The sequence below is a fragment of the Balaenoptera physalus genome (assembly GCF_965194825.1).
Source record: "Balaenoptera physalus genome assembly, chromosome: 8".
Lineage (NCBI taxonomy): Eukaryota > Metazoa > Chordata > Mammalia > Artiodactyla > Balaenopteridae > Balaenoptera > Balaenoptera physalus.
In genome coordinates, this window is record NC_138887.1 from 76,866,736 (window position 1) to 76,888,744 (window position 22,009).

Consider the following 22,009-nt stretch of genomic DNA (forward strand, 5'->3'; position numbering starts at 1 on the left):
TAGTGCCAAGGTTGAGAAAACTTGCAGTTGACAATGGGGGCCCTGGTGGTCTTTGAGCAGGGAAGTGTCAAAGGATGTTGGTGCTGATGCCCTCATCAACCTGAGAGGAAGTCAGCCAGCATAAGGATATCTCATTATATGCAATGGGGAGAATCCCAAAAAGCTTTGTGGCAGTCAGTGTTTTAGAAATGAAATCCTGTTTTAAATGTACTAGAACAGCTGCTGAATAGACGCATCTGGGGGGGTGGTGGTCAGTGGTGCCACGATGGAGAAGCCCGGCTGTCCCACGGCGTCTGCTCAGCAGGCCTCACAGGAAAACCCGGAGTCTTCAGTCACAGGCCCAGTGATTCCCCTTGGCTATTTCCCTACATCTGAAAAGGTTCACTTCAAGGCCAGTATTTCATCTGATCTTGCAAGAGGGAAAAGTCCAAAGTTTAACCTAATTTCTCACACAAGTTCATTGTCACATGATGATGGGAAATGCAGTCGATTATAGGAAAAACCCTTGGCTGAAATCAGGAGGCCAAGTGCTGCTGACCATCTGGGTGACCGTGGACAAGCCGCCTGTCCTCCAGCCGCCCAGGTAACTCTGGGCAAAAGCTAGACTAGATGAGCCCCAAACCCAGAGACTCGTAGCTGAAAATGACTTTAGCCATCTCCAGCCCCTTCTTCTCTGCATATAAAGCAGCTAAGAAAAAATTGCCTTTGATCCAGAGTTCTTTTCATATCAAAGTAAAAGAATAAAGTTCTCATTTTAATAGGAGTAATAAAAATGACAAACTGAGGTGATGTGGTTTTAGTCTATACCCGTGACTCTCTATCAAGGTTACTTTGTCCCCAAGAGCATATTGGGCAATATCTGGAGACATTTGTGGTTGTTCCAGCTGAGGGGTTGCTACTGGCATCTAGTGGGTAAAGGCCAGGGATACTGCTAACTGTCCTACAATGCACAAAGACTTACCCAGCCCAAAATGTCAATAGTGCCAAGGTTGAGAAACCCTGATGTATACTGATAAGGAAAAGCAAAATTTCTCAACTGTAGCACATCATGAATAGCACTTTCTGTTTCTTATGGTCTAGAACCTGGGCTGAGCTGATTATACACTTGGGCAGTGTCTACACTGACCCATCAAAACATATTTGTTATGAAACCACCAGAGAATACTGCTTTCCAGATTCAGCAGATGTGAGACAAGTAACATCCTGCTCACTTAGAAAGAGTCAAGTTGGGGGATACTTGCTAAATGCCTGAGATTTTTCTTGACAACTCTTCTTGTTCTTGTTTTTCCTAAGTGGCTATTCCTGGGCTATTTGTCAAACAGACCTTATCTCCTGTAATATCATCTTTTTCTGTTTGGTGTGGTTTTTGAATTCCAGGCAGACCAGGCCCAGTATAATAGTCTTGGACAGACATTCTTCCTGTCTGGGGTATTTTCTTCCTGTCTGGGGTATTTTAGTTACTGCCCTAAAGTTTGCAAAACGTTCTTTTTTCTGAAAAGATATTCTTGAAAATCAATAAACTTCAGGGAATGGAAAAAGCTGATCAGTGACTTTTCAAGATATGGGGCATTTCATTGGGAGAGTAAACATAATAACTCAATCCAAAATAAAATGGATCCAGAGAGTGTACCCTCAGCATTTACATATAGCCTACTGTCTAGAGATTGTCCTTGTGAACCCAAAAGAAAATTGAACGATATATCGGCCGTGAAAACAAACAACGTCACATCACAAAGCGGAAATTAGGCAGTGGACCTAAAATAATGTTTAACTAACTTTACATTCCCTTCTGTCCCCATTTTGCTATATTTCTGGGGAATGTGTATTTGTGGGGACAATGAGTGGAGCTATTTGCTATTCAGAAATGTCTGCCTGCATTTGTTTGGCTGAAGAAATGAGATGGAAGGCAGTGGGGAAACACTGATGGGAAAGGTTGTTGGTAAATATGAGCAGGGCTAATAAGCATTAAATGCAATCTTGATATGCTTAATTATTTTTTAAAATATGGCAAAAAGTGAAATTTTAGAAAATCTGTGATTAGTGTATCCTGTATTTCCTGAAGCATCCAGTAGACCAGTTTCCATTTTGTCAATGTATGGTGAACATTGTAGCTACTCTCCTAATTCCTAAATATTGCATTTTTATTTTTACCTCAAGGCATGTTATTTCCCATGTGATTTCTTCATCCATTGGAGATGTTCCTGATAAGAATTTTGTCACTCCTTTTTTTTTTTTGCATGACCTACACGAAAAGAATGCCTTTAAAAAGCCAAACCCACCTTCACTGGCCTTTGGTTGTGCTGTTTCCTCTTCTTGGAATGTTCTCCCCGAGTTATCTGCCTCTCCAGGTCAACATCATCAGCTCCCCCTCAGCCTAATCTTTCCCAGTCTAGTGAACTCCTATCCATCCTTCAAAAACCCAGTTCAAATATCTCTTTCCCCAGCCTTCTCAGGAAGAATTTATTATTCTCTCCAGTATCCTACCATAGGATAATTATTTATGTTGCCTGTTTATTCCTGTAGATGAGATCCTTGAGTGCAGGAAGGTTTTGCTCCCCTGATCTATTTTGACTTTGTTATCCAAGGACTAGTATAGTACCAGGTTAAAAGTAGGCAATCAGCATGTAAGTATTGAATAAATGAGTGAATAATGAGTGGGTGAATAGGTGGATGAACTAGGAAATAGTTCCCCTCTCTGACATCCTTCCCCCACCAATTTGTAATGCCATTTCTGAGATATACCAAGTCTCCATATATGTGTGATTTGGTTTCTGATCTTTCCACTCGGTACCACTGGTCTGTTTGTCCATCCTGCATGGTGTTTTACTTTTTTTTTTTTTTAACTATAGAAGTCTTGATATATAGTCGGATGTGTTTTCTTATGTTCTTCTACTTATTCAAAATTATCATCGCTATTTCTTTCTGCTGTATTCTTCCATATAGATTGTAGGGTCATCTTGTCAAGTTTTGTGAAAAGCACCATGGAGACTTTGCTTGAAATTGCATTGAATTTAAAGGTTCATTTGGAGGATAATTGATATATTTACAGTATCGAACGTTGCCATACATGAATATAGAATCTCTCCTTACTTATGTCATTAATTTAATTATTTTATAATTATTTTAGATTATTGCTGATGCTATAAATGGAGTCTTTAATTTTTATGATTTAACAAAATGAGTTATTGCTGATGTATAGCAATGCTACTGATTTCTTCTTATTGCTCTTATATTAAGTAAACTTGATGGCCTTGTTCTTTCTTCCAACCATATATGATGTATTTCTTTGTCTTGTTTTATTATGCTGGCTAAAACTCTGAAGGATAATGCCCAAGAGAAGCACTTACAGCAGGCAGCCTTTTCTTTCTGCTGACTCTAAAGGAAATTATTCTAATGTTTTATCTTTAAATGTGATTTTATTATATGTGTATCATAGATATCTTTAATCAACCATTTTTAGGAGAGTTCCCTCTATTTCTAGTATGCTAATTGCTATTACTATGAACAGGTGTTGAATTTTATTAACTGTTGGTATTCTAATTTTTTAAATGATTATGTGGTTTCTCTCTCTTGTTTTATTATTGTTATGAATTCTAGTAATATGTCAACTACCTTAAATCTCTGAAATAAACCCTCCTCGGTCATGACATTTAAATATAATACTACACTCAGTAGGATTTTTATATTTATGTTCATAATTGAAATTGATGTATAATTTTACTTTTATGTACCATTCTTGTATGGCTTTTGAATCAAGATTACATTAGCTTCATTAAGTGAATTGTGGAGCTTTTCTTTTTTTTCCTCTCCGCTCTGCAGTAGTCTGTATTGGCTAGAGATTGTTTTTTAAAAATTCGATCAAACCTAATAAGATCATTTGGGATCAATGACTATTTGAGGGTAGATGTTTTACTGCAGATTTAATTATTTAATGGGTATAATTGAATTTAGGTTTTCTATATTATTTTGAGTCATTTTGATAATTTATATTCTTTAAGAAAATCATCCATTTCATATAACTTTTAATTTTGTGGGTAGAAAGTTAGCATTCTCGAGGTTTTTGTTTTATATCATTACTGCATCTGCATTCATGTCCTCTCTTTTATTGTTTGTGCCTTTTTTCTTGATCAGTTGCCCAAGGTTTGCCTATCTTATAAATCTTTTTAAAAATCACCTGTTAGTTTTTTTTAATCCTTTTTCTTTTCTTTTTCTATTTCATTATATTCTACAATAATCTTTTTTGTTTCTTTGTTTTACTGTTTGAATCTTCCATATCCTTTTTTTCATCCTGTTTTCCGGTCCTCTGAAATTAGTCATCTTGTATTGTTTCATAAACAGGCTTGATTAGATTGGCCTGTGTTTCCCAGTTTTCTTGCTCACCCTGGCTTCTTGAATCCTGTCCTTTCCCACTAGGTTCAGTGTGCTTCTTACAGAACTATATTATCCCTAAGTGTATCTTTGAGTGAGGACCTGTGAGTGGAAACTCTTGGCATTTGTCTGAAAATATCTTTATTTCACCCTTGCTTTTGAATGGTAATTAGCTGTGTATAGAAGTTAGGTTGGCAGTAATTTTCTCTGAGCACTTTGATGAAATCTGTAATCTACTTGTCTCTTTTTTGCTGAGGAGAAGTCTGTTTTCATCCTAATTGCTGTCCTTTCGCAGGTAACCTGTTTTTTCAGGATTTTGCTTGTCTCTTTGGTATTCTGCACTTTCACTCTAATCTATATAGGTCTAAATTATTTTTTATTCATCAGGTTTGAGGCTCATTTAGCTTTTCTTAATCTGAGGGTTTTGTGTCTTTTAGCAATTCTGGAAAGATCTCAACTGTTTCTCTTTTTGAATATCGCTTCCATATATGCCCTTAACCCCATCATCTCTCAGCTTTTCAGGATCATCACTCCTTTGCTTCTCTCTCTCCTGCAGCTCCAGTCTCTTCTACCTATTGTATCAATCTCATTGACAAGTCAACATGCCCTAATGTCTCCCATCTTTTATTTAAAAAAAAAAAAAATCCTCGCAGGGCCCACCCCATGTCTCCCTGGAGCTATCTTTGTTGCTTTGCTGGACATCACCACCAAACTTCTTGACGAATTTGCCTACACATTTCTCTACTTCCATGCCTCCCAGTTATCCTTCAGTTCCCTTGAGTACGACTTCTGCCCTCAACAATCCAGAGACAGCTCTTGCCAAGGTTGCCAATGACTTCCATGTGTCCGAATCACAGTTCAGCCCTCATTTAACTGGACCTCTTTCCAGCATTCAACCTGGTTGGCCACTCCTTCCCTACAACACGCTTCACCTCTTGACTTCTGAAACGCTTTACTCTCTTGGTTCTCTCCAAATGTTGGAGCACCATGGGCTTGGAATTGAGCTCTATTTTCCTCATTTTCTACTCTCTATTGCTAACAGGTTTTTTTATTCCATTCACACGATTTTAAATACCATTTACTTGTCACGGATGGCCAAATGTATACCTCCAGTTCCACTCCTCCTCTGAGTTATTGAATTGTGTGTGAATTCCTGCTTGACCATAACACTTGAAATCTCAGCAGCATTTTACCTTAAACTGCTCAAAGCTGAATTCTTGAATTTCTCCCAAAAGAATGTCTTCCATATCTCAGCAAGTGACATCACTATCTACCCGGTTTCTAAAGCTAGAATCTAGGAGTCACTCTTGAGTCCTCTCTCCTTCAAAGACCCACATTTATTCTACTGTCAAGTCCTTTAAATTCTATCTTCAAAAGAGAACTCGAATCCATTCACTTTCCGTCTCTTCCTCCAACATCCTGGTCATGGCCTCTATCATTTCCCAACTAGAAACCACTACCCAGTTTCTGAATCTTTTCTGCTGTTAACACTCTCGCTTCCATTTTCAACACAGTGGTCGGAACATCTTTTTTAAAAAATCATCTTCCTACTTGAAGTCCTTCAAGAACTTCCTTTTGGACCTAGATTACAACCAAATCCACACTCGTTAATAAAGGCTTCAAGGCCCTGTCCTACCTTCAGCCTCATCCCAATTTCTCTCCCCCTCACTCTGGTGTTCTGGCCACCCTGGCCTTATAGTCCCTCAGTCACACCAAGCTCTTTTGCTCCTGCAGGACCTCCGTAGATTCCTTCTGCCTGAAATGCTCCCTTCAGTGCCCCCACCAGACTGGCTCCTTCTCTTCCTTCAAGCAGCTTGAGGTCACCTTTCAAAAGATGACTTCCTGACCGTCATGGATAACACCAGGGCCTTTCTTAAATCTCTCTAGTAACAGCCTCATTTTTTCTTTTATAGCCCTTTCCGCACCTTTTCTCTTTTCTTTTTTTTTTTTTTTTTTTGACATATATTATTTACCTATTATTTTATCGATCTTGCAGTTTCAACAGTATATTAACAATCAACTTTGTTGCCATGATTAACCAGCAGTCCCTTTAGAACATTGCTAGTAAAATATTAAGAAACCTTTGATTGCTGAATTTGTAAAATGTTCAGCTTTCAGTAGGACACTTTACTGAGGAATTCTTTTAGTACCACATTTACCGTGAGTGGGCCTTTCAGTGAATCGTGGCATTTTGGCTCTGGGAGAATGCAAGCGCTCCCTCGGGTGGATTCTCTGCATTCCAGCAAGGAGTGCTCTGTCACAGCTTAGTGTCGTTTCCTTGCAGCACGATTCCCCATTTTAGTAAAAATAATTCTGAGAGGGTTTTTTTTCCCCCCATCATTTTTCAAAGCAGAAATAGTATAAGGTGTGCAGTTTGCATGTGACAAACTGAAATACCAAAAGACTATTAGAACTTAGTTTTATTGCATAGAAACCGTGGTCAGAAGTTGCTCTTTTTGATGGGTTAACTGACTACTTTCTCTGCCTTGACAAATCTGTGAGTGCCATTAGGAGGGAACCGAGCTTGTTTCATTCGTCACTTTATGTATACCCAGTTACTAGTATATATAAATAAAGACCTCAAAGTGATGCCATTTTTCCTTAAGTAGAGCTCTGATGAACATCTTCCCAAATTGTGACCGTAGTTGTCATCCTGACTATACAGGCCTGTACAGGCCTCCCAGTCTCTTAAAAAAAATAATATTGTCTGCACGTCTTTTATTTGTTAATAGAGGTTTAAAACTTTGAAAGTCCTTATATGAGCCACACAGTCTCATAATATTTTAATTTTGTAAAAATTCAAGACCTTTTCACATAGATTGATGTGCCCCAAATAGACTGCCTGTGATGGTTTCTGGCTTACTTCAACCACATTTGCTTTCAAGGAATCCCCTAGCTCTGCTTCTTGCAGCTCATTGGTGCCAGGGAACATGTATTTTTTGTTTTGTTTTAAATCATGACTTAATACATGGTCCTGTCACAGGTGGACCTGTACCTGAATAATGAGAGATAAGACCATCCTTACTTCATAATGTTCAAAATATTTAACAACTGACTTGGCCACCAACCAATGAGACTGGCACCTTGGCCAATCAGAAGGCACCTTCAACCTACACACACCCAGAGGCCACACCAGGGCCCGCTGAATACAGACACCTCTCTGGGGAAGGCAATTCTATAGACCATATTGGTAGCCTTCATTTTCAGCCAACTCCCTCACTTTTTAAAATGCCTTTTCCGGAAGTGGCTTAAAGCCTTGGAACCTTCTAATTTTCCCACAGTCATGTCTTATTTATACCTACCTGGATAGTCTATAGATAGGGCAACTTTGGTCTAAAAGCCACAGTAACCGAGGTCTGCCTTCCAGAACTTGCTGAGCTAAATGCAGGTTATAGCAACCAGCTCAGGCTCTCTTGGGTTTTTCCATACAGTGCCTTGTTTTGGGTAGGGAGAGTCTCATTCCTTAGCTGATGGCATGGCCCTGTCCTCTTACTGTTTCTCCACATTCCTTTCTGGCTCTGGTATGGGGCATGGAGGCTCAGTGGAGGATTTTCAAAAATCAGAGCACATCTATGTTTTTTCCAGGTCTGTTCACAACTCATCCCCACTGGAAAGAAAACGCCCAGTGAGGAATGCTCACTCCCACTCAGGCCTTCGTTTCTTGGCGTCATCTATTCGTTTCACGTCCAAGGCCACCTGCCTCCAGGTGACTGACTTCTCTAACACTTTTCTTCGTCTTGGCTCACAGGTCCACACGTTCCGAGGCCCGCACTGGTGTGAATACTGCGCCAACTTCATGTGGGGGCTTATTGCCCAAGGGGTCCGATGCTCAGGTAGGCACGGAGCTTTCCTACCCCTTTTCCATTTACATCAAGTGCCGCAATGATGAGCTGGAGGGCATCTCTCCAGAGCGGGGAAATAGGCCCAGATTAGCTCATTAGTCTAGCTTTCTGGAAGATTCAAGGCATCTCTGTGCTTAATGGAGAGACTCCTCTAGGTGTTTGCTGGAATGAAAAGGAATATCTCTGTTTATACAAGAAAAGAAAAAAATCCAGGGGAGTATATTTTCTTAGGCACCTACCTGCCACCCAAACTAGGTAGCTGTCCTTAAAAGAAAAAAATAAATCAATTCCAATGGAATTGCATAGATAGAAAAGTTACATTGCTTTCCCATCTTCTATTTATCATGCCATTTAGCCTCACCAATGAACCTTTGGGGAGATGCAATTATTCTCCCCATTAAATAGATGAAGAAACTGAGCCTTACTGATAAACATTAATTGCCCTTGGCTACATAGTAAGTGGTGGAACATTGATTTGGCTCCAGAGCCCATACCCAGTATTTTTCTGCCATCAGATTAGCAGTGAAAATACACACCTTGATTTGATATCACATATTTTCAAAGTACTTTGAAACCCTAGGTGTTTTTCCACCTAGAACTAGACGCACACACCCATTGCTAAGAGCACACAGCACATCTTATTAAGATACATCTAACAAAACAGCAAAGAATTGCCAAATTAATGTTTAACCAGGCTTCCTAATTCATCATGCCATGCTTTTTCTGGCAAACAGTTCCGGCCGGGAGCAAGAATAGCCTCCTGTGATATGTTGACTGGGTTTCCACTGACAGCATGACTGATTTCTTTCTTGCTAGGGTATGATTTTAAAAAATAATTCTTATGAAGCATTTAAAATAAGCTAATGACACTACATTAAGATGGTCTGTTTCCTACAAATGAACTTATTTACAAAAAGAAACAGACTCACAGACATAGGAAACAAACTTATGTTTACCAAAGGGGAAAGGTGGCGGGGGAGATTAATTAGGAATTTGGGAGCAACATATACACACTACTATATATAAAATAGATAAACAAGAAGGACCTACTGTATAGCACAGGGAACTCTACTCAATATTTTGTAATAACCTATATGGGAAAAGAATCTGAAAAAGTTACATATATAACTGATCACTTTGCTGTATACCTGACACTAAACACAACACTGTAAATCAACTATACTTCAATAAAAATTTAAAAAATTAAAATTAAAAATGATGATCTATTTCCCCATACTGCCCATTTTGGTTCACAGGATCATGGGACCTTAAATCCTTTCTCTGCCTGGAAAGGGCTATTTCAGCTTCTACTATATAGATACAGCAGTCACCTGTGGTGATACCTGGACGGGTCCAGGAGTGCTCGTGCATGTCAATTCCTCTACCTGCCCGCATCCCAGATCCATGAGGCAAGCAGTAAATGTAGGTTTGGAGGCAGACTCTCCAGAAATGTTCCAGATACCCCTGATTACCACAAAAGTTACAAAGTATCTCACAGTTCAACCACTGAGCAAAGTGGTGGACTATCTGAATTGCTCAGTGGTCATTAGTTCAACCTGTTCAGATTATACCTACCAAAAATATCCCTAATTGCTTCTATTATCCAATTTCAGCAGGAAACTGGTCCAAAGTCAATATTATGAGAACAAAACTCGGGGGATTCAGATTAGCTGTGAACAGCAACTTGCTCTGGGATAAGAGAGTTTGGGGGTTTTTTTTGGTTTTTTTCTGTGTTTTTTTTTTTTTTTTAAATAAAACATAATTCTAAGGCTATGTTACTATTCTCCAGTGGCCACTGTTTAACCTCATACTTCCTCTGGGCAGCAGGAGAACTGAAAACTGATCATTAAATGTTTGGAATATCCATCATTACCTCTCAACTCTCCATATTTTACATAATTTAAATATTTTTAAAATTAACTAGACTTTATTTATAGCATATAGAATTGTATTCGTTTGCAAAAACTGAATATTTTTATACTTGTTAGAAAACATCTTCATTTTAATAAAATATCAGTATTTAACTCTACATAAAAACACTGTCATTTCAGACCTTAAAATGAAGTTTATAAAGAAATTAAAAATAGAATTATCCTATAATCCAGCAAGTCCACTTCTGGGTACATACCCAAAAGACCTGAAAGGAACAGATCTTTGTACACCCACGTTGATAGCAACATTGTTCACAACAGCCAAAAGGTAGAAACAACCGAAGTATCCATCAGTGGATGAACGGATAAACAAAATGTGGTATATACATAAAATGGAATATTATTCAGCCTTCAATGGAATGTTCTTCAGGAAATTCTGTCATGGGCTACAATATGCATGAACCTTAAGGACATTATGCTAAGTGAAATAAGCCCGTCACAAAAGGACAAATACCGTATGATTACACTTCTATGAGGCATCTAAAGTAGTCACATTCATAGACGCAGAAGGCAGAATGCGGTTGCCAGGGGCCGAGGGGAAGAGGGTCCAGGGAGTTACTGTTTTATGGGTACAGAGTTTCAGCTTTGAAAGATGCAGAAAGCTTTGGAGATGGGTGGTGGTGGCCGCACACAGTGGGAAGGTGCTTAACGCCACTAAACTATACACGTAAAATGGCCAAAATGGTGAATTTCACGTATATTTTACCACATTTCTAAAAAATTGTTTTAAATGAAGTTTATAAGAATTCAGTGAGTAAGAATGACCAATGAAATAACTTAAGAATAGCTGGGCAGGTATCCTTATATTTTCTATCACCGTATTTGCTGTTTCTTCTATTTAACTCTCATGTAATGCTCCTCACACTTCAGACTTCACATATATTAATTTATTTGATTCTCATGATAACCCTCAGAGTAGGTGCTATTATATCCAAACAAGAAAACAAGCCTATTCTATTTAGTTCAGTTCACCAACATTTATATTCACTAAATAGATCTATCAAATGTTATTGAAGTTTACTTGAGCTTTGCTGAATTTCTCATGTTGATAAAGCTAAGATAATTAGAACTGGTTTTGTCTTTGGAAGGGGATAGACAGAGAACTCAGCCAGTAAACATGACATGAAAATCATGTAATGACAAAAATCATTTTCTGATGATTCTACAGAAGTGTAGATCCTCTCAAATCCTTGGTGTAGTTAAGTGCTTTTATTTAAAGCAACTGATTACAATATTCATTATCATGTGTGTATAATATTATATAAAATATAAAAATGATATTATTATTCTTTACACCTATAAAAACACTCAGTATTAGAAGGTACTTTGAATAGATACCAAATCAACTTTGAACATCTTCAGCATTAAATTTTTATTTTCCAGAACGTAGACTGTGCCTTGTTATTGTTAGAGAAATTCCATCAGTGGATACCAACTGCTAATAAGGCTTTTAATGTGCACACTGAACTTAAAAGCACCTTTTCAGCTTTGCATCTTGATATGAGCTTTATAAATAATTAGTCTTATCATCACATTACATGGCATTGTTCTAAATTGTAAACTCTCGGGTACTCCCACCGGTGTCCAGTTAGACAGTATTTCCACTCAACAGGTGTCAAAATAAGGCAAGTAGAAAGGAGAACGGCCTACTGAAACTGCCCAGCAAGGAGGACAGGAGTGGAAAGTATGGGCAGCTCTCCAGGAAGGCAAAAGAGGATGCCAATGGTCATGGGTCTCTCAGACCAAAGATTAGAGATTCCTACAGAGAGAGTAATCAGGTCTTCCATAAAAGGAGTGTCACGAACTTAAGGGAAACAACCTAGCAAAAGTCCTAGGCGCCCTTTATGAGACACAGTTTGCTCTGGGAATCCAAACCCAAAAGCCCTCATATGGAACCAAAGTTTCCAGTTCCAAAAGGGAAAAAAACATACAAACAACCTGGCTAATTACCAAAGCTATCTCCATGAGATGTTCTATTCTTATGGTCTAGCCACAGAGAAGGCTTATTGAGAAAAATGGAATTATACAAGTTTCATGAGTAAAGATAGATTTCATACTCATCTTGTGAACAGCATCACCTCTAAGTGGGATGGATGTTTCAGAGAGATACAGCAAACTCTGGGTGTTTTCATTTTTATTTTTGGTAACGTATAATTTGTGTTGAGCTTTGACAAAAGGGCCAGGCAAGCTTAATGTGGCTTCTTTGTTTACAGACTGTGGATTGAACGTACACAAACAGTGTTCCAAGCATGTTCCCAATGACTGCCAACCTGATCTCAAGAGGATCAAGAAGGTGTACTGTTGTGACCTGACAACACTCGTGAAGGCTCACAACATGCAGAGACCCATGGTGGTAGACATATGCATTCGGGAAATTGAAGCAAGAGGTTTGGAACAAAAACCCTGCTTATTATAGTGATTTTATTTTTACTGTTGTCAAGGAGACTTTCTTATAATTGTTAAATTGACTCTCCAGTACCGATCTTGGGGAAATGGTCTGCCCAGGCCCATGCACACGTGTGCACGTGCACACACGCTAAATCCAACCAACGACATCAATTTCTGTGTCGTACATAAACCATGCATGTATGCATTTAACACACGCTTGCTAAGCATTTATCATGTGCTACACACTGGGGATATAAAAGTCACAGTTTACACCTTCAGGAAATTCGTAGCATAATATGCAGAATCGGGGGTTGGGGGCAAATAAATAAATGCTGTGAGTACATGTATTCAAAACACTATTAAAAAAGAACCACGGAGTCACAGAGGAAAACATTTTAATCTTATCTGAGGAGAGTTCAGAAAGGGTTTATGGCAAGAGGTGAGGTTTGAATCGAGTCTTTGAAAGTGCTTCTATTAAATAAGTAAAGAAATTTTTGGTCAACACATATATTTTCTACCATATAGAAATTCACTCCTAGTATTGGTTCTGTTTATTTCAAAGAGGAGAGTTAAAAAATTGAAAAGATCTATTCATTGAAAATTGAGAAGGCAAGGAAGATAGAAACATTTCAAAGAAGAGATTCTTTATATTATGCTTGAGTCATCTTTCCTTTATTTGTGCTTTGGCCACTTTTCAGTATCAAAATGTTCAGTGATATGGTGGATAGAGTCTGGTTAGGGAGAACTGGATTGTTGGATGTAATCTGGATAATTGGAAAGGCTTTTACCATTGTTGCCATGTATTTACCCTGCTATAGTTGGTATCCATCATTGTGTCCAAATTGGCGTAATATAGTCTGCAGGTATTTATGCATTTGCCAACCATCCCATTCTTTCCAAAACAAAACAGGATATTATAACTTGTTATCCCAAACCTTTTAGAGATAGGAAATTATTCCCTCTTCCATACAGGATGAAAACGATAGCTATTCTGTTCCCTTAAGACTTGCTCATTTCATCTCAAATTGTAAGAAATGCCTCCTGCCTTTTGACTGCTGTGTCTGTCAGAGCTGAATGGGAGCTTTGGAATCTGGTGAAGCTGTTGATGCAGGGGCTGAGCTGAGTACGAGTTGAGGGGTTTGCCCTGACTCTGGATGAGTGGCTGGGAAGAGCAGCCCTGTGTCCTGCTGTTAAGAGGACTCCGCGACCCCAAAGGGTCAGATCATCAGCCTCTCCAGAGCCTGCAATCAGGACTTGTGCTTCTCTGAGGAAGCTGGGATCATCCCATAGTGATCCTCATCAGAGACTACTACTAATTCGGGCAAAGTTACTACCACATCTGGTGTCTAACGTGTCCCCGGGGAGCACAGCACTAAGCATGTCCAGTACAAGAGCTAGAATAGCACAAGTTAGGAATTTGTACGGAAGTCACAGCAAAGGGACTGGAGCTACAGGCATTAGGGGCCTGTGCATGAGAGCAGAACCAGAGGACGGGCTGGAAGAAATTCACGTGATGCTGCCATTCCCAGCTTCATTGCCACCGCTGCCAACATCTTACCCTGTCTTCCACCCATAGCAAATTTCTTATTGTTCTCCAAATGCTTCTGTCGCCACTTGTTTCTGCACGATATGGCGGAGTGAAAAGATCATGAACTTGAAGTTAGATTCCCAACCCCTTCTCATGTTAGCTATAGTATGACCTTGGGCAAGTTACTCCATTTGAATATCTATTTTCTCATCTTTAAAGTAACAGAATCAGTTGTACCTCCTAAGGTAGTTACGAGGGTTAAAATGAGTTGATCCGTATAAATGACCTAGTACAGGGCCCAACATAATAGGACTCAACTGTGTTATTTCTTTTGGTTTTTTCTTGGAATGACCAACTCCCCTAACTCCACCTCCAAATCTGTGTGTCTAACCGATGTACTTAACCCATAGGTTTCAGTGCTGTCACAGAGACCCCAAATAATAGTGTCTTCAAAAAGATAGAAATCTCTGTGTCCGGCAGCAGCCCAGGGCTCATGGAGCAGCTGCCCAGGGACAGGAACCCAGACCCTGCAAGCTGTTGCTCTGTCTTCCCTGAGTGCTGCCCTCATCTGCATGGTCCCAGATGGTTATCACCGTCTCATCTGCATTCCAACCAAGAGCAAAAGAGCATACCCTTTCTCTTGAAGTCCACGACCCAGGCACTATACACATCACTTCTGCTCTCTTCACACTGGCCAGGAGTTAATGGCCTCTGCAATGGATGTTGTTCTAAAAACCAAGGGTTTCATCACAACAGAGGAAGTGGAGAACTAGTATTAGACGGGGAGCTGGCAGCCTCTGCTAACTCTGGCAAGCTCCAGCCTGTCCTTCATGATGTCCTTTAAAGATAGCTCCTGAGTAAGACCTTCCCCATGGCCTGTTCTATCAAAAGGCAGGGCTAGTGTCCACTGCACTGTGCTCCCCTGTGCCACCGTGTCCTTGCCTCTGCTGCAGTGCAGGTTACAACTGGACTGGAGCGTGCTTACATGCACCGCCAACTAGAACAGGATGACACCTGGCCTCATCTTGTGGGCCAATTCAGTTGATCAGTAGTGGCATCCTAGACAACTGTCCTGAGACGAATTCTGAGTTCTACTCAGTGGGAGAAAAAGCTGAGGTCACTTAAGAATGTCTCCTCTGGTCACAGGAGAGAGGAGGGGTAGTATTTATGCCATGCATTTGTTGTCTCTGATGCAGACCCGATGTCAACCCTTATATATGGCAGATAGTACATGTGAAAAACAGAAACGCATGTTAGTTATCAGGAGTTTGACAGAGTATACTGCAGCAGCAGTAGAAGCTATTTATTTGCTTATTTACTATTGCTGTAGCTATAGTTTGATAGCAGCTAGTTTTTGACATAAAAGGTCTGAAATCTTTTCCTCTATCCCGTCTGATACTTTGGAAATATCTTAACAAATCAATAAGATCTAGGAGCAGAACCCACATCTTTTTCTTAGCCTAAGTATACAGTGATCAAGTTTCCAGAATCATTCAATAGAATTTTATTTTCCTGCATCCGTTTGTATGATCATTTATTTGAAGATATACCAATTAAATCAATCATATGTAGTTAAACATTTAACATATTGTCATGTTTATGATTAAACATATAAGGCTATAAAATCTGGATAGTTTCAGTAAAATCAGGATAATATGTACCACACACATGCATACTTGTATTGTGTACCTAGTACACTGCTACACGCAGTATGGCATATGGATTGAAATGATGCTGCAGGGAAAATAGTTTGCTGCAGTGAAATCACATCCAGCTGTCAGATGAACAAAGGAAGCAGGAGACCACGGTTGATGAGAATCTTGACCATGGGTTCACTTTGCAAAGCCAGGCAGGAGGAATACCAGATCGCTGAGGTCTCCACTGCCACACAAGCAAATGAAGACAGACTTGCACAGAAACTGAGATGGACAAGTTCAAGTTCTGACGTGACAGTATGTAATATATAAGAGCACTGACTATATTTGCTCATTTCCTGATAGCACGCAGTGTAGATAGGAAATCAGATTCTTTTTTAGATGTTTTAGGAAGCTAAAGTTAAAATCTGTCTGTCCCTTTTTTTTAACAGGACTAAAGTCAGAAGGGCTTTATAGAGTTTCCGGGTTTACTGAACACATCGAAGATGTCAAAATGGCATTTGACAGAGGTAGGCTTGCACTTTCTTGAGTGCCAAATGATTTATCCTTAGCATCCTCTCTTTTGGAACCAGATTTTACTCATAATGGGAATGGGTTTTTAGAGCTACTGAGAGCTGTTCTTTAGGAAGCCAAGGAGTAACGGTTTACAAATATCATAGTTCTCTGCTTCTCTGGGGAAAGTGTTTTTTTAAAAGTCGTGCACAGTTGACCATATGGAGAAGTGAGTTTAAAATACTGCTTGAAAATGATCAGACAGCATTTGGTGCCATTAAGGTTCTTGACTTGGTTGCCCAACATTTATGGTCAGTTCACATGGCACCAGGGTACCTTCTGCATCCTCCATCTCAGATTCCTTTGATTTCTTCTCCCAAAGCTCTAAAGAAGAGAGCATAGGGATGGGGGTACCCCTGGCACTGAAGTAGGGGAAGTTTAGGAGGTAACTCCTTTTGTTCTTTGTGACTGTGCCATACATCCTCTAGGCCATATTCTTTCATAGGTCAGATATCATGAGCCAACTTGGGAACTTATTAAAAATACAGATCACCAGGGCCCACCCCGAGGACTCATTCAGGAAGCTGAGTGAGCCCAAGAATCTGTATATCTGTTGAATGATCCAAATAATTCTGGTACAGCCAATCAGAGATGGAACGTCTAGCCCACTCGCTAGGACCTCCACTCTGCAGAGTAGTAGACAAGGTCTCTGATGATCTAGCTGCCCTATCTGTCCAGGCTCATAGCCAGTTCCTCCTGTCTGTATACTTTGTACCCCAGCAGTACTGAAATACACCCTACCTCTTTTCATGAACAAGCACCTGGGCTCACGTTGCTCTGTCCATCTAGAATGTGTTCACATCTCTGCCTGGCAAGCACTTACCTATTCATCAGGTGTCAGCTCAAGTCTTTCCTCTATCATGACTCCTCCCCAACCACCCCAAGCTGACCTAAGAATTCCATTTCCTTTTCCTCTGCCCGCCCCCTTGTTTCCACATGTCTCCAGCATAGCAGTCTTCTTATTTCCTTGTAATTGTTGAGTTGCAGGCCTGACTCCCAGTCTAACTAGAGTTATTTGAAGGGAGTACAGTTGGCCTTCTGTATCTGCAGGTTCCATATCTGTAGATTCAACCAATCGTGGATCAAAAATATTTTTTTAAATTGCAGAAAGTTCCAAAAAGCAGAACTTGAATTTGCCACATGCTGGCAACTCTTTATGTAGCATTTACATTGTATTAGGTATTGTAAGTAATCTAGAGATGATTTAAAGTATACTGGAGGATGTACATAGGTTATATGCAAGTATTATGCCGTTTTATATAAGGGACTTGAGCATCCTTGGATTATGGTGTCCACACAGTGGGAAGTTCCTGGAACCAATCCCCCTTGGATACTGAGGGACAACCATATGTCTTTTCTTCTTTGATGCACTAGGGCTTAATAGTGCCTGGCACATGGTAGATTCTCAATAAATATTTGTTAAATACATAAATAAGGGGATCAGATGGCATATCTGCTACACTCTTATTGTTTTCTGTACATTAGGAGCTTTTTTAATCCTCAGAACCAAATTTGCTGAGGCATTTGTTCTTTCAATTCTCTGTATAAAGGAAAATGCTAATAGTCCCTATATGATTGAAACATTTTTCTATCCAAAAAGTTTTATAGACTGCAACAATTAAATTGGACTGATATTTACTAATGGTAAAACAAAAAGTCAAAAAATGTCTTCAGAATGATTGTAAAAATAGTAAGAAATATAACATTACCTATACATGAGGGAAGGTTAAAGTTTCCCAGATTAAAGTCCTAGGGACTAGGGGAGAGGTAATCAAGTGAAAAGAAACTTCAGTAAGCCTGAAAGAGACATTAGAAACTGAAGATATTCAACCATTATTTTCTGTATGTGATCTTCAAATCCAAGTCCAAAGAATACTAAATAAGAGATTCTTGATTTTTTTACTTCAGATTAGATTGTTATTCTATTATGAACCTTTGTGTCTAGAATATAAATTACTGTGCTAGATTTCTATTTAGCAAATTACCAGGGGCTGGGACCCAAAGAACTATTTTAAGTCTATTTCACTACTTTTCTGGCTACACTTACCCTCAGACCCAAAATCCCTCTCACCAAACTTCTTTTGTTACTTCCTGCATCTCAGTGTTATTAGAAGCCAAAGTAGTCAGCTGAAACTTGTAAAGGAGCATTCATTGTTGGATCTTTTTTTTCTTTCTGGGCATGCTTTAACTTGGTGAAATAAGGTCCTAATTAGGAATTGGATCATTGATTGTTTTTCAGATGGTGAAAAGGCCGATATATCTGCCAACATCTATCCAGACATAAACATCATCACTGGAGCCCTTAAACTGTATTTCAGAGACTTACCCATTCCTGTCATCACCTATGATACCTATTCCAAATTTATAGAAGCAGCAAGTAAGTATGGAGAGCTAATTTTTTAATGGCACCAAAGTTTTAAGTGCAATGCTTTTGACTTCAAGAAAATTAAAACTCAGACCTGATTAAATTATTGCATGAGGATTTGCTTTGCCAAGCGAGGGCACAATGGTACAGTTAAGAGAAAACCAGGCATAGTTCACCAGCTGAGTTGACCCAGTACTAAGCCAGCTCTCCTCAGCTGAAGCTGGGTGCCAGGCAGTTCTGTCTCTCCCAATCGTTTCTTCTATGCTGGGAACCAGCACAGTCAGGCTTACTCTGTTATATGTTGAAAGCAGAATGTTTCTGCAGCAAACAATCAGATGTTCTTCAATGAGGACTGTATAGATTAACTACTTTCATCTATTAGGCAGAATCCCATTGCTCATCAATTAAAGTCATACGCCAAGTTTTGCACATTGATGCTGTTCAAAATTAGTAATAGGCCCAGAATATACTGTGTCAACTACTATACTAGGAACTCTCACCAATATCTCCTTGTTTAATCTTCCCATCTACCCGATGAATCACATACTCTAATCCCATTGTACAGAGGAGGAAAGCTAGGCTTGGACAGCTGAGCTCACAGGTCCAGGAATGGAACGTCAGCATTGGACTTCCATCAGTCCATAGCTGCTCATTCAGAGTTTGGCACTTGGGTCACCGCTGTCAGGAGAGAGAACCATAGTGTGTATATGTGTGCTGGGGAGTGGGGGGAATTGCACTACACTTTGTCCAGGAGCATGGTGAGGAAGGGGAGATTCAGGTGCTAGAATGAATGACGTAGAAGTCAAGCACACCTCAAGGAACTTTTTATTTAAAAAAATATAACCTTTAAAGGTTATGTGTTGCTAAATATAATAACAAGATGCCTGATGGGGAGAGACGTGGGCCGGCTGGGATTAGCGCAAGGTGTACTTTCCAGATGAGCTGTGGCCCTACTCCCTGGTGAGACCATTCTTTCCTGGGTCCTGGTGGTCTTGGGGGAGAAGGTGCTGGCAGCAGGGTGCCCTCTGCCCCAGGAGGAGTGACCAGGGGAGCTTTCTTTGAGTCGCTGCCAATACCTATCAGAGTCCTAAAAAGCAGAAGCATGCATGCTTCCTCCCATTGTTAACGTGCCTACTATCTACTTCCTAACCTGGACGGCACACTGGGGTTAACCACGCCAACATTCTGGTGAAAAGTGCCGTCAGCGCAGACTGAGTTGGCTGGCTCACCTGCCAGTGCCCTTGCACTGTAGAGTGTATTCCGTCATGGAAGCCTGCCACGGAAAGAGTTGGTAGACAACTTCAAGAGAATGCTCCCAAGTGTGGTCCAATTTAAACTAAAGCTGGGGATAGTGAGTTTTCTAGCAAATCCAGTGTTCAGAAAATGGGCAAAACACAGTCGGTGCGTGTGCCACCAGCAAGCATCTACAGGGCTGCAGATTCATGGAGGGCAAGGACCGTGGGCAGCCGCCTGCCACACAGCCAGTGGACGTTCAATACGCACGTGGTTCCCAGCCTCAAAGCCTTTTCTGGAATACGGCAAGACACGAACACATTGATTACTTTAAGTGAAATGTTAGTAGACTGCCCCTTTTTCTGCAACCTGAACAAACCAAACTTCTTGTTACTTCCCTGAAGACTCTAATGTTTCAACACTGCCCGCATATTCATTACGTGTGATCTTCACAGAAATCTCCAGTGCGGATGAGAGGCTGGAAGCAGTCCACGAAGTGCTGGTGCTGCTTCCCCCTGCCCACTACGAGACCCTCCGGTACCTGATGACCCACCTAAAGAAGTAAGCTGACTCCTGCTCGGCGCTGCCTCTGCGGCCCCTACCGGCCCCGGGCAGTTACGCATCAGGAAAGGTTCACAGCCTCCCCAGCCCGCTGAGCGGACAGACCGCCCTTCAGAGTGAATTGGGCCGCCTTCTCCAGGCCGGCCCCGTTCATAACTGCCAGCCACTCACTCCGTGGCAGGGGCTGCTCCGTGCATTTTAGATGTGTTATCTCTGTGAGGGGGGGTACTGTTAGACGATATTGCTGAAACTTGGGGGGGTTCAATAAGTGATGCAGAGAGATGCAGTAAAGCCAGGACTGAACCCCAGTCTGAGCCGTGGCCCTTACTCTGTCTTAACCATTTGCCTGCACTGCCTCCGCCTCTGCACCTTCCTCCCATGCCGGCCTCGTGCTCTGTGTTCTGTCTGTCCTCCTGCGCACTAGCGTCCCAGATTCCTGAGGCTGCCTTCCTTCTGGACAAGCGCATTCCCACTCTGATCTCTTGTTTTACTTGACGTGTTCATTATCTATCACTGAGGAACAAACTGCCCCCAAACTTAGTGGCTTAGAACAATAAACATTTATTATCGCGCAGTCTCTGTGATCAGGAATCCAGGTGGCTTCACTGGGTGCCTCTGGTTCAAGGCTTCTGATGAGGCTGCAGTCAAACTGACAGCCAGGCTACAAACCTCCTCTGAAGGCTTGAGTCGGGGAGCCTCCACTTCCAAGGTCAGTCACATGGTGTTTGGCAGGATTCAGTTCTTCAGTGGCTATTAGACTGCAGGCCTCTCTTGCTGACTGTTCTCTGGAGGCCACCCTCAGTTCCCTGTCCTATGGGTCTCTCCATAGGCAGCTCACCCAAATGGCAGCTGGCCGCCCTTACAGCAAGCAAGCAAGAGCACCCAAGATGAAAGATAGTCTTTCTGTAACCTAATCTCAGAAGTGATATCCCGTTGCTTTTGCTATACCCTGTGGGTTAGAAGCAAGTCACTAGGTCTAGCCCATGCTCTAGGGGAAGGGGTTACAGAAGGGTATGAATTCCAGGAGGCACGGATCACTGAGAGCCATCCCAGGGGGTGCCTGCCACAGAGGGCTACACACCGGCTTATCTGTGTGAGAGCACGTGAGACAGATGGAGATGGGTGCCCACACGATACTAAGTCTCTGGTCCCAGACTCTTTTACCTAAATCACGGATCTCTTTCCTTCACTGTACTTGTATAGTGAAGTCAATGAGTTGGTCTTTGAGATGTTGGAAGGATCAGGGTGCTTCTGTGTGCCTTCCTCTCTGTTTCCGGAAGTTACATGGCAACAGCCCATTCTTAGATTAAAAAAAAAAAAAAATTGCCTATACTGACCAACTTACAGATCCATTCAGTAAGTGAAAGGAAGCAAGTGGAGAACAGTGTAGAAACAGTAAGGCATTGAGGTTTTAATTTTTCTACCTTTAAAACATATAAATACTCTTGCTCATATTTAACGTGATCCGGGATGTAACATGTAGCTTAGAAGAGTCCCATTTTGATTAATTTATTTTTTAAAATTTATTTATTTTATTTATTTTTGGCTGCATTGGGTCTTTGTTGCTGCGTGCAGGCTTTCTCTAG

General features: G+C 40.8%; 1 protein-coding gene and 1 pseudogene across 2 annotated transcripts in view; one reads left to right on the forward strand and one right to left on the reverse strand.

Moving 5' to 3' along the window:
- Nucleotides 1-22,009, forward strand: part of CHN2 (chimerin 2) — a 324,377-nt gene that overhangs the window by 298,182 nt on the left and 4,186 nt on the right. Inside the window, exons 8-12 of the mRNA XM_082471987.1 lie at nt 8,117-8,201; nt 12,355-12,528; nt 16,144-16,221; nt 18,504-18,641; nt 20,318-20,423. Of these exons, the coding sequence (XP_082328113.1) occupies nt 8,117-8,201; nt 12,355-12,528; nt 16,144-16,221; nt 18,504-18,641; nt 20,318-20,423 (581 nt within the window). The remainder of the gene's footprint in view (nt 1-8,116; nt 8,202-12,354; nt 12,529-16,143; nt 16,222-18,503; nt 18,642-20,317; nt 20,424-22,009) is intronic.
- The window catches only part of LOC309665449 (lysosomal dipeptide transporter MFSD1 pseudogene), a 59,425-nt pseudogene that overhangs the window by 20,591 nt on the left and 16,825 nt on the right, over nt 1-22,009 (reverse strand). The gene's annotated exons all lie outside the window — the stretch shown is intronic.